The sequence below is a fragment of the Rhinolophus ferrumequinum genome, chromosome 9 (genome assembly GCF_004115265.2).
Source record: "Rhinolophus ferrumequinum isolate MPI-CBG mRhiFer1 chromosome 9, mRhiFer1_v1.p, whole genome shotgun sequence".
Lineage (NCBI taxonomy): Eukaryota > Metazoa > Chordata > Mammalia > Chiroptera > Rhinolophidae > Rhinolophus > Rhinolophus ferrumequinum.
In genome coordinates, this window is record NC_046292.1 from 30,624,419 (window position 1) to 30,637,491 (window position 13,073).

Genomic DNA, 13,073 nt, shown 5'->3' on the forward strand with positions numbered 1-13,073 from the left:
TTGAATGTGAAGATAACTTAGAGATGATGATTTGAAAACGTGGTTGTTGTTGTTGAAGCATCAGGTATAAGGGGGAATGTTGTGAGCAAGCTCGAGTTAGGCAAATGTTCCTAGTATCAAGAGAGTAGATTCTATAAGAACTGATTGATGAACTAGACTTCAGCGTGGCCTTGGATAGCCAGTCCATCATTCAAAATAACCTTTGAGATAAGATGGAGAAATGGAAGATGTACAGTTGTATAATTAAGCAGCCTACTAGCTAATAACCTGAAGAAAGTTTTCTAATAGCACAGTGCTCGTCTATAGCATCCAGCTGGTTTATCCCCCTTTTCCTCCTCACTTAGCACACCCTCCCTGCGCAACTGTCAGCGTTACTTTCTCCTAAGACTCTAGCCTAGATCATGTTACTTGGTTCCACACTATCATAGAACCACATTCTTATCCTTTGATGTGCGTACTCAGTTTGTAATAATACAATAATGAGAGTGATTACTTGATTAATATTTTTCTCCATGGGTGAAAATTTTGTGAGAGCAGAGAATGCCAATTTTGGCTTTCCGTTGTATCTTTAGAATCCAGCCCAGTGCTAGCATGTAGCAGGCTCTCCATAAGTTTGTTGGCTGAGGAACGAGTGCGCGCTCACCTTGCCTTTGTCCTCTTTGGACTTGGATGAGGACTTAATGGCACCCTGATCACATTAGCAGGGAAATCAAGCTGGAAAGAGGTTTACTAGACGAGAAAACAGCCCTCTAAGCTTCATAATAGAATAATAGACTGAATTTATCCAATGTAATAGGACTAATTGAATAATTGTATGTCCCAAAAAGCCAGCTGTATGAGGACAGAATGGGGGATATGTCTTAACAACAGCACAAGTAGGAAAGTCATAGAGGTTTCCCAAGTCAACAGTATGGTAAAGCTTCCAAAAAAGTAAATGGAACCTAGGAGACTGAATCTGTGACCTCACCTGGGTCCATTCTGGCCTCCTCGTTTTAAGTTGAAAAGTAGACCAGTCGGAGTTTATTCAGAGGCATATGATATAATGAAATTTGAAGCCATGCCATTTGAGACATACTTAAAGAAGGTGGAGGTGTTTATTATGGAGAAACAAGACTGGAGGCTGTCATCAGATGTTTGATAGACTCAGAGAAGCAACTGATTGATGGTTTACTTGTTATACTGATATTACAATTATACTTACACCATTGGGGTAGATAGTAGTATTTCATAGAGGAGGAACTTAAAGCTCGAGCCCAGAGTCTGAGCTATCAAATCACAATTTCTTTCAAAACAAATCTATTAGAACCCACACCAGAACCCCCCACCCAAATTCCAAGAACAGCAAAAAAGAAGATAATACTAGAAAAGAACATACTAGTGAAAAACTGGTTAAAAAACAAACAAACAAAAAAAAAAACTTTCATGGAAGCAAAGGAAAAATCCAAACAATAGAATGAGTTAGTTTTTCCATAAAGTGGCTGAGGAAGGATGGAAACTCTTGAACAACAAAGAGCAGATGTTGATAAAAGTGAAAAATTAAGAATAAATAGTAAGAAATTGATTGTGAGAGCAATTTCCCTTTCATGTATTTCAACAAATATTTGAACACCTAGTGTGTCTTGGTACTGTGCTAATTGCTAGGGATACAGCAAAGAACAACATACAGACACAGCCCCTACCTCCCTAGAGATTCTAGATTTATAGGGGAAACAAGCATTAAAAAGTACACAAATCCTTTATTATAAACTGTAATGGCAGCTATGAAGAACTGTGGACTGTTTTGTGAATGCCCAGCAGGGGTACCTAACAGTGCAGGGAATCATGGAAAGATTTATTCATGATACCCAGAATTGCCAAGATTAAGTCCTAGAAGATAGAGTGACCAAGTGTCTCCAACTATGCTTATGTTGTTGACCTGTGGACATGTGCTCTCTGCCCTTTAACCCTGGCTGAATATGGGCCCAAACTCCTCCTTGGTGTTTCCTTGCATACCTGAAATAGGCTGGCATTTGAAAAAAGTCCTTATTAACCATCAAAGAAGAAAAGGAACATAGTGTCCAGACAAGTGTTAAGATGATCGTACCCTGAGGACAATTGTACTGATTATGATTAGTTTTAAATCTTGAGTTTGCTTTGCTTATAACATACGAGTATAGTGAATTCATTTATTGTGTTTCCCCCAAAATAAGACCTAGCCAGACAATCAGCTCTAATGCATCTTTTGGAGCAAAAATTAATACAAGACTGAGTCTTATGTTATATAAGACCCGATCTTACATTATAGTAAAATAAGGCTGGGTCTTATATTAATTATTGCTCCAAAAGACGCGTTAGGGCTGATTGTCTGGCTAGGTCTTATTTTCGGGGAAACACGGTGTTTGTTAAAATTGTATTGAGTATCCTATGTGTCAGGCACCGCACTAGGCGCCAGGGATAGAGTGAAAACCAGAAAGGACTGCTAAATTGGGATATCCTTCCTGTTCTGATAATACTCTGAGCCCCAACCTATCCTTTTTTAGATAAGAACCTTGCTAGGGATCCAGCATAGTCAGCTCACAGATAAGAGCGGTCACTAATATCCCACCCACACCAGCTCAGTCAGTCCCGAGGGAGAGGTTGCCTGGTTTATGAGTATCCCACCCTGAGACCCTGGACCAGAGAAATGGCAAGTAATTGCTGCCCTTTCCTTCTTTGCCAATAGACTCCTTTTCTGTTTTTAGGAGCTTGACAATAAGACTATAATTTTATGGGAACTTTGGAGGGGGTTGGTGGTTGGTGGTTAGAAATGATGGTAAATAACTATATCAATTTTTTTTAGCTAACCTGGAACTCATTCTGCCACAACTGGCTTCCGATGCTACCTTAGTTGTCCTTGACACCTTTTTGTTACTTTCCTCCTCACTTCCAATTAAACACCAGTTCTTACCTGTCTTATTCTAAAGGTGACTTAAAATGCAGCTAAGGTCACTTGTCTTAAAGGTTAGTTCAAGCTGACATTTGTTTGTTTGTTTGTTTCTTCATTACAAGATTTTCTCAATGAAAGTGGTGGTTTTACGTTCTAGCACAACTCCTCGTGTCGGGGACCAGTCTCAAATAGCTCACAGAATAGCTACTTAGAGTAGGTCTGGTCTAGGCCACTATCATTTCCCCTGGTCAGTAGGGGATCTTTCTGAATCACATGGTAGCCAGAGGGAAGTTTTTAAAATGTAGCCATATTACTGCTAAAAAAAGAAAAAAAGAGTTCAGTAGCTAGACCTAATTTTTAGGATAAAAGCTAAAATCCTAGCCAGGGCCTGCCTGCCTCAGCCCAGTGAATGGAAGCAGTAGAATAGAGACTAGGATTTCCCAAAGTGTGATCTTTGAAGATGTAGAGACATAACACAATAATATTGAACCACATCATATCATTGTGTGAATTGTTTCTTTGTCTTTCTGATTATGTCAGAGTATCCTTTCTACGTGTGAACTTCCCATCATGTTCCTTCCTGTGACCACTTTCAATCTTTTCTGTTCTCAAGTCCCGAGTTTTATCCATTTATCACTCTCGGTAAATGGGCTTTGCAGCTTACCAGGCCTGGGTTTGACTTCTGTCCCTATACCTATTAATCATGTTAAGTCACTTCACCTTTTTGGTCCTTGGTTTTCTTCTGTTAAATGTTTTATGTGAAGAATAAATGAGCCTACCTATGTAAAGACCCCAGTGTTGTGCGTCTGCTAATAACCAGCAGTAACATTTTATTGTATTCTTACTAAGTGCCAGGCACTGCTGAGCACCTCATATGCATGATTTCACTTAGTCCACATGACAGCACTATTAAATTGGTATTATCATCTCCATTTTACAGATGAGAACACTGAGGTTTAAAGAGGTTAAATGCCTTTTCTACAATCTCACAGCTAGCTAACCAGTGCCTAAATTGGGATTCCAACTTAGGCTCTGACTCTGAAATTCGTGCACTTAACCTTGAATATACTTGTACTATTGAATATACTTTAGGTGCTCAATAAATATGAGTTCCTTTCCTCTTCTGGCCTTCTGCTTTCATCCCTGCCATTTCCCAGTATCTGTTTCTATATCTTTCTATGCTTACCTTCTGTTTTGGAGAAGAAGAAAGACTTTCTTCATTTTCAGTCATTGCATCTCTGCTCGCCTCATTCTTCTCTGACATTAGGCACCTTATATTATTGCTTTTCCAGGGCTATTTCAATCTGTTCTCCATGCATATTTCCTCATCTTTGGGGGGGGGAAAACTTACTTCCTTTCAACACCACGTTTCTCAACAGGCAGTCATTGACTTCTGTTCGTTTCTCTTCTACCACTCTGTCTTCAATCCTCACAGCCTGGCATTTTCCTCCTTACTAGTCAGGGACACCAGGGGAGAAATTTGCAATTTGTCTAGAACAGGAAGAGAGTAATGTTTTCCTCTGAGGCAAATATAAGGGAGTAAAGGAATGTTACAGATAAGGATTACTTAGGAAGAAACATTGGGGAGTTCAGAGCAGCTGACCCTTATTTTCTCTGTGAAACAGTAGGTGTTTTTACCTGCTGGGGCTGTGAGAGTTGAGGGATTGGAAAACCTTCTGAGGGGAATAGGAAAGGTTGCTGGCCGGGGAGAAGTAAAAGGACTGGTAAAGGCCTGCTAGAGGTGGCAAGTTTCTTTTTGTCAAAGTGCAGCTGGCTTGCTATGTGTATGAATAAGGGAGAATGTCGACCTCACCCTGAGCTAAGATTCGTCAGGGCTTAATGTCGTGGAAGGACAGGGACATGGGCAAGGGAGCTGATGTGTCAGGACGTTGTTGAACCGACTGCCCATGAGGCAATGGAGGGAAAGAACTAGTGTTGATAACTGACAAGTGCGGGGGTGGGAGATTACAACCCACAGAAGTTTGACTTTGAGATATTCAGCAGGTGTGCCATTCACCCAGTGCAGATTCCTTTAGTCCTGCCATTGTCAAGGGTGATTAGGAGGCACTCTGGCATTAGTGATGTCTGCTCTATTTTAAACAATGTGCCAAGCACAGGGACACAAAAATGGAACAAGATACAATCCTTGCCCTCACGGAACTTATTGTAGTTTATTGGAGAAACTCACATAAACACTTGATAATGTGTAAACTCACGTAAACGTTTGATAATATGTAAAGGCCACTTCATCTACATCTACATAGAGATCTACAGGGGGAACAGGAGCAGGGAGCTGAGAATTGAATCCTGGGGAACACCTTGCTTGGAGGTGGAGGTAACCGTTTCACCTCTGCTGCCTTGCCTCTTACTTATGGATGGCGAGCTCCCTGGTCAAGTTGCTTGCACAGCGATGTATGTGTACTAGGAACTCAGTGAATTTTTATAAATTTGTTCATGCCTCTTTGTCCCCAGGTGGAAGAAGCTGGGCAGGTGTTCTTGTTGATGAAAAAGGATTATCGAATCTCCCGAAATGTTCGCCTGGCTTGGTTCCTCAATCACCTGCATCAAACTGTGCAGGCCACACCCCAGGAGATGTTGGTGAGGCCCAGAGACATACAGGATGCGAGGGGCTGGCTCAGATCTGTTTCCTAAGACGGTACTGGAAAGAGACGGGAGGGGAGACTGAGTCTGAGGGCTCTGATTCTAGGAGGGGCAAGTGACTGGGCCCAAAAGGTGATTCCACAGGGGAAATTTGATTCAATGATTTTCCAGATAGAAGAGTGTTTGGTTGGGTTGCGGAAAGTGGAGCCAACGGTGTGTCATTTTGGAGATAGAAGTTCAGGTCCTGGAAAGAAAAGGGTGACCCTTCCCTGACCCTTTCCTTTTCTCTTCATCCTAATTGTCAGCTTCAGTCTGAGCAAGAGTTGGAAGTCCTTAGTGTCCTGCCCCCTGGGTGGCAGCCAGATGAACCAGTGGTCCCCAGGCCATTCCTCCTCGTACCTTCCACCCGAGTCACCTTCCTGGCGTGGCAGTATCGGTTTGTCATTGAGCTGGACCTTAGCCCGTCTACTGGCATTGTGGTAAGGGGCTGGGGCGAGACGGTGGGAAGAAAGGGTGTGGTGTGGGTGAGGAGGAGACGGAGAGGCCTGGAAGACGTGAAAAATGATTCCAGTCTATCATTGTAGAAAAGGAGACAGGCTGTAAAGGAATGAGGGGTGTTTTAAGACAGGTCCCTTTCCATCTATGGCACTGTATTTGGGGGTGTGATCAACCTGAAGATAAGAGTCCCACTGACCCACGGAAGCTGCTTGTTTCTGCCATCTGCTTAGGGCTGCCTTTGCTTACCCTTAAGAGATCTTTGTCTGCATTGCCCTCAGGATGATTCCACAGGGGAGATCTTGTTTGATGAAGTTTTCCATGCCCTCTCCCGCTGCCTAGGCGGGCTGCTTCGGCCCTTCCGAGTGCCTGGATCTTCCATCGACTTCCAGCCTGAGATCTACGTAACTATCCAGGCCTACTCCTCAATCATCGGTCTGCAGTCCCACCAGGTATTGTATCCTTTCTCCTGGTTTGTACCCCAAGACCTCATTTCTGATAGTCCTCTGACTATCCCATCTCTACTGCCTGTGCCCAAAGTCCCCAGCTTGCTGGCTTCTTGAAACTGTTTCCCAGTCATCTCTGTGTGTCTTTCCTCTTGAAAAGAATCAGTTCCTCTGGTCTCAAAGAGCCTTCCCATATGCTGTAGGTCCGTTAGCATTGATTGGACAAATGTCTCTCTCCCTCCTGTAAGTTTCTTGTTCTGGCCACTGAATGTCTACTTTCTCTGTTTCGCCCCTCCTCCATCAGAAGGTTTATTGGTGTCCTATCTCCTGGTACCACCTCCCGAAGATGGTCTCTAGGAATAGTTTTATGATTTTAAAATATAAGAAATACCCAGAAACATAATTTCTTCCCAGGACAGAGGTGGGTCATTTTCTCTGAGGGCCCTGTGAAGTGTCAGGCATAATGCTGACCGTACAGATGATACAGGGCTTATCTAACACCCAAGCTGGCTATCACAAGACACTCCTTTTGGAAAATGGCCAAGTCTGTTACTGGAATATCTGTTATTGGCTTAGCTAAGCCTGGCCCAGTTTCCCCTCACATGCTCTTAGTCACCCTCAACTCATTGGTAGGGGCTTCACCCTGAAACTGTCCCTGATGGCTACGTTGTCACCTTGGCTATCAAACTGACTTTGAGAGACAGGGATGCAAGGAACAGCATCTGAGAGTCTGAAATACACAACAAGGCAACTCTGGATCCCACGCCTGGATCCCAGCCCTCTGCTCTGGATTAAAGTGCTCTTCTAGTGCAGCTGGGAGGACTGCCGGCTGTGGGCTCCGTCCCCAGAGACCAGGCTTTGTAGGTGCTGATAGCCAAGGCAGAGAAAGCGTGGGTATTAGGTAATCACTCAACACTTGGTTTGGTTTGGCAAACACTTACTGGAGCCCGATCTCTGCCAGGCCTGGGCTAGATCCTGGAGACACAAATGAATCGGACACTGTCCCTATACTGATGGGAGGAGTTGAGAGTTTAATGGGGGAGACTGATACTGAAGGAGGTAATTTCAGTTGAACATGATAAGGGCACTGATAACTTAATGACTCAGGTGCTGTGGGAGCACCGAGAGGGCGTAGCCACCCCTGGGGCAGAGACAGGAAAGACTTTGTGACAAAGGGGGTTTGCACTATGTCTTGAAGGAAGAATTGAAGGTAACCATTCAAAGACAGGGAAACGGACTTTCCAGGAAGAGGGGCTGGCAAATCCAAAGACAGAGCTGTGAAACTGCTCAGTCACAGGTATTCTAGGGAATTGCATGTTATTCAGTTTGACACAGTCAAGTTTGAATGTGGTGGGGTGGGGGAGTGATAAAGAAGAGACTCGAGAGGTAAGTGGGGGCAGGATTATGAAAGGCCTTGAATGTCATGGCTGAGAACTTGTACTCTATTCTGTCAGGGAGTTTAGTGTTGTGGTGAAGAGCTCTGGATCTGGAATCACATTGTCTGTGTTTACTTTATCACTTACTGGCAGTGTGCCCTTACGCAATTTATTTAATGTCTTTGTATGTCTGTGCTTTTCTCCAAAATGGGGATATTAACAGTAGCAGTATTATATGGTGATTGAATTAATACATGTCAAGCACTTAAAACAGTGCCTACCACATAGAAAACAATGCACATGTTAGCTATGAGAGCTATTAGCCATAGGTGGCAGGGAAACCTTTGAAGGTTTTAAGCGGATGGTAACAGGATCAGATTTGTACATTAGGAAGCTCACACTTGTTTGTGGCCTTTGAGGACAATAGATTAGGGGATAAATTGTAGATTAGGGAGAATAGAATATTACAGCATAGGAGAGGAGACAGGTCTGAAGAAGGACAGCAGCTGTGGAGGGAAGAGGACTTAGGTAAGCCCCCAGGGCCACTTGTCAGCCCTGAGCCAGCTTCCTCGCTATCTCTATAGCTCCCTTAAGATGTATCTTCCTGCTCTTTAAAAGAAAAAAAACAGTTAAATCACATTTATAATACATGTCCATTGAAGGAGATTTGAAAATACATAAAAGAAAAAAAAGACTCACCCATAATATGCATATCACCCAGAAATAACTACTATTAACATTTTATGGAATTTCCTTCTCGTCTTTGAGTCTGTTTATCCTCCCTTACTACCATCACTCATCCAAAAAGAGGAGAAAAATCAGACTCATTCCAGACACAGTTTTACTTCCTGCTTTTTAAATGTGTAATATGGGTGTTTTTCATGTCACTAAATATTCTTTGCAAGCATGACTTTTAATGGCTGCTTGACTTTATCGCATTTTATTATTATGTTTTTAGCCAAACCCTTATTGTTAAACCCTTGGGTTGACCAAATTTTACTCTTCTAAACAATACAGCTATAAAGTAAACAGAAATAGTCTCAGAGATATAGAAGAAAAACTGTGGTTGCTAGAAGGGTGGGGGGTGTCGATGAGGGAGAAGGGGAAGGGATTAGACAGCATGAATTGGTAACTACACTATTGCCGCGGGGTATGAAAGGCAGTGTGGGGACTATAACCAATAATGTTGTAAAGATTTTGTTGGGTATCCGATGGGCACATGTCTTACTAGGGAGACCACTTCATGGACGGTGTAGATGCTTGACCTCTGCACTGTACACCTGAAGCTGAAGCTGAATGATACTGTATGTCAACTGTAATATATATAATCACAGGATATGGAGTATAGCATAGGGAATAGAGTCAATGGAATTGTAATCGATATATATGATGTCAGAGGAGCAATAGATTGGGGGAGGGGAGTTATGAGGGGGGAAATGTCTATCGCATTGTTTTGTACACCTGAAACTAATTAAAAAAACAAAGCAATACAGCTATGAACGTCTTTCTTTTTTTATAGCCTCAGTCCCTACTATTCCTCTGATTCTGTCTTGCTTCTCAGGGTCCAGCCTGTAGAGTGGTACAGAGTCCCCCCACCTCTCGTCTGCCTGTGCTCACCCCTCCCCTAGTTCTGAATAGGGAGTGAAGAAGTAGCGTTGCACAGGAGGTGGGGGTTAGAGAGAAGTGGACGTGTGCGACAGGTTGTGCGAGTCTGATAGAGAGAGAGAGGAGAGATCCCGAGGGTCACCACAAGGGCCACCAGGCCTGTGTAGCATTGTTAGGATGGGGACACTTATTTATGGTGGAAGTAGAAGGAAAGGAATCCCATGGAGAGGGAATGAATATATTAGAGACAAAAGGTCCAAGACTAGAAGGAGAGATTCGCTTTAGGGAAAAAGAGGAGGATGAGGAATCTTTTCTTCAGAGCCTCAGAGGAGGCACAAGAACACAGATTTAAATATCGAGCAAACACTGAGGGTGTTTTCTGTGGTTTGGAGAGTAGTATACCCGCAGGGTTAGGGTTAGCGGGGAGTTCCTGTTGACTGGTTTCCTTTCTCTGTGAAGAGGAGGGGGGTTATCACTGAGAGTAAAGGGAAGGAAGGAGTATTCACTGGAGGAGTAAGAGGATTTTGAGCTTAAAAAAGAGAAAAGTTCCAGACAGCCTCTGAGTGCAGTGCTCAGAAATCAACAAGAGGAAAAGCGTATGAGAATGAAAAAGGCTTTGCCGGGCTGAGGTCGGGCAGCTTATAGACAACTGGTAGCCTAAGATGGAAGGAACTGGAAGACGTGATGGCGCCCCCATGTGGGCACATGGGGAACCCAGTGTGGAGGACCATGAGCCGAGGAAGGTTGTGAACCCAGATTAGGGTGACTGATGACCTGGGGGCCCTGAGCAGGGGTACGGTGGGCCTGGGTTGAGGATGGATGAAGTAGATGATCTGATGAGGGAGGAACTGGCTGTGGAATTGGCCAGCCTCAGGTCCTGCGTGGGTAGGAAGTGAGAATCACCTAGAGGGAGCTGTGGAGAATAAACGGAGAGCAGAGGGGCACTGCCCAGTGTCGCCCTGACCTTCGTGTCTTGCTCTTTCCCTTGTACTTCTCAGGTGCTGGTCCAGGGCTGCCTTTTGGACCCTTCCCAGCGGGAAGTGTTCCTGCAGCAGGTATATGAGCAGCTCTGTCTCTTTGAGGATAAAGTGGCCACCATGCTGCAGCAGCAGTCGGACCCCCAGAGCCAGGTACGTGGGGGAGAAAGTGGGTAGGACCACTTAGAAAGAGAAGCTTTTAAGGGACAAGCCCAATACAGAGGGAAAACGGGGGAAAGGGCAGGAAAAAGAGCTAAGAGCCAGAGGAGACAGAGTGAGCCAGGGGTAGAAGTGCTAGTTGGGGAAGGGTTCGGACACTCTCCTCAAGACACAGAGTCTCGCTGGGAGAAAATGTGAAGGCCATTTGCATGTGGTTATTTTAGTCCTGGATCTTCTCCCCCAATGGATCTGGCAAGGTGATCATGGGTGGTTTTGATCTCTAGTCAGGATTTTATACAATCAGGGACAAAGCTGCTTGGGTTCACTAGGATACACCCTGTCATGCTTTTCGATTCCCTGGAAGTACCAGCAAGTGGCAGCTCTATATGTCTGCAGACATAATTTCATTGATGTATAAAATACATCATAATGGCAATGGAAAAATCTGGAAAAGGGGCGCTATTGGCAAAAGGTAGGGAAGCCCTGCTCCAGTACAATCTAGTGCTTCATCTGGTACCGGACTTCCTGCCTGTCGGAGGGTCAGTGTCTGAACACACACTGGGGGACAGAGCACAGGCGGTGTTCGGCTGCGTAGTCAGGGGGCTGGGGTCCTCACAGGATTAGGCCTGTCTGGCCTTGGCATTGCTAGGCTGTGAATTCCTGCTTTGCTGTGGATTGGGCAATGTCATCTGTCCCATTCTGTCTTTTCTGTAACTTGTGCCAGGCAGAGGATCAGTCCCCAGACTTGGGGGAGCCTCCAGGCCGGAAAGTGGGAGTCTCCATGGTGACAGCTGATCTTGGGCTGGTCAGTATGATTCGTCAGGGCATCTTGGCGCTGCAGTTGCTCCCCTCAAACTCTAGTGCAGGTCAGTAGAAGGACTGTTGGTGGGATTGGGGAAATAGGAGGACTTGGGGGGCAGGGGGTTGTTGTGGGGCCATTATCAGCAACGATAGAGGCTCCAGGGGGTCAGTGGTCCCCAGGGAAGAGGATCTGTTTCCTTGTTTGTAAGAGGTAAGTGTGTATGTCAAGTACCCCCAGCTCTGACAATCATCAAGGGCCCTAGTGGGAAGGAGTAGAGCGCTAAGGCCATCACTTAGGAGGAGATGGATCCAGCCCGCAAGAGGAAGAAGCAGGAGGGAAGGGGAGCGGAGAGGTGCTTGAGGCTTATAAAGCACCTTGGTGGGCAGACACTGAGGTCTTCGGGGCCCCATAACTGAGTGCCTCCCTGTGCTTTGACCGGTCAGTGTCCCTGGGTGTGAGTCTGATGTTTCCTGCTCCAGGTATCATTGTGATTACGGATGGGGTGACCAGTGTCCCTGATGTTGCTGTCTGTGAGACCCTGCTGAACCAGCTTCGCAGTGGCACTGTGGCCTGTTCCTTTGTGCAGGTGAGGACTTTTTAGGAAGGGGGAGAGGGAAGTGCGGCATCTCACAAGGTGGGTAGGGCTAGTTATTTTCTTGAGGCAATGATTTCCCAGGAAAAACCAATAGCAGAATAATATGTATGTGGTGGGAGAGGTGTCATGTCTAGAATAGGGTAGGTGGCAGTGAGAAGACAGCACTCTCGTCTTTGTCCTTTCCTTACGAGGTGGGAGACAGTGTGTTATAGTAAAAAAGAATGCAGAATTGGAAATCTGGCAGTCAGTTCAAATCCCACCTCCCTCGTTAGATTAGTTATTAATGTTTCGTTTGTAAACCCAGTTCAAACTAGCTTATGCAAAGTAGGGAAGTGGCATATTCAGGTAACCACAGCCAATTTGGAGTGATGGACTGCAGGGTAGAAGGCAAAGAGCTGTGGGAAACAAGGCTGGCCATAGGCCAGAGCATGAAAAGCTGGTTCTGCTCTATTAAGGAGTTGCAGCATAATTCTGTGGGTGATGAGGATAAATAGAAGGAAAGTCGCTAGTTGGGTTTATGTTTTATAAAGGCCACTCGATGCTGAGTAAAGGGCAGGAATGAAGGCAGGGAGGCTATTAATTGCAGTGGTCTGGTGAGAGGATTAGTGCTTAAATTAGGAGATTTAGGGTAAAAGAGAAGGGGCTAGGATTGAGAAAATGAAGAGGTAGAGTCAACATGACTTATGATTAGCAGGGTGTGAGGGGTGAGGAAGAAAGAAGAGTTCAGGATGTGTCCAGGTTTCTGACCTCAGTGCTGACTGAGTAGCTGGCAGAGCAAACAGGAAGAGAAGCACTTGGGATGAGCATAGCGAGGACCCGATGACGAATCTAGGTGTATGCGTGTTGTGGTTGATGGGTCAACAGGATAGCAGTTAAGAACATTGCCTTTGGAGTCAGGCTTGCCTAGCCTGAATCCTGGCTCCAGCTTATTAGCTGTGTGACACGGCACATCACTTCTTGGTTGGATTCATATGTAGATGGAGATTATGGTAGTATCTACCTTACTAGGTGAGAGGATGCATTTAATGTGCTTAACGCAGTGCATAATTACTTGATAAATGGCTGCTGTTCATAGCAGTTGGCAGTTGGATATGCATATCTGATACTCAGGA

At 44.9% G+C, this 13,073-nt stretch overlaps 1 protein-coding gene across 2 annotated transcripts in view; it reads left to right on the plus strand.

The window, feature by feature from the left end:
- SZT2 (SZT2 subunit of KICSTOR complex) overlaps positions 1 to 13,073 on the plus strand; it is a 49,418-nt gene that overhangs the window by 3,500 nt on the left and 32,845 nt on the right. Inside the window, exons 2-7 of one of the 2 annotated variants that reach the window (XM_033114390.1) lie at positions 5,378 to 5,503; positions 5,812 to 5,985; positions 6,283 to 6,453; positions 10,427 to 10,558; positions 11,289 to 11,430; positions 11,846 to 11,952. In XM_033114390.1, the coding sequence (XP_032970281.1) occupies positions 5,378 to 5,503; positions 5,812 to 5,985; positions 6,283 to 6,453; positions 10,427 to 10,558; positions 11,289 to 11,430; positions 11,846 to 11,952 (852 nt within the window). Of the gene's footprint in view, positions 1 to 5,377; positions 5,504 to 5,811; positions 5,986 to 6,282; positions 6,454 to 7,290; positions 7,745 to 10,426; positions 10,559 to 11,288; positions 11,431 to 11,845; positions 11,953 to 13,073 lie in introns of those variants that run through there. The other variant, XM_033114391.1, reaches the window with a different exon arrangement.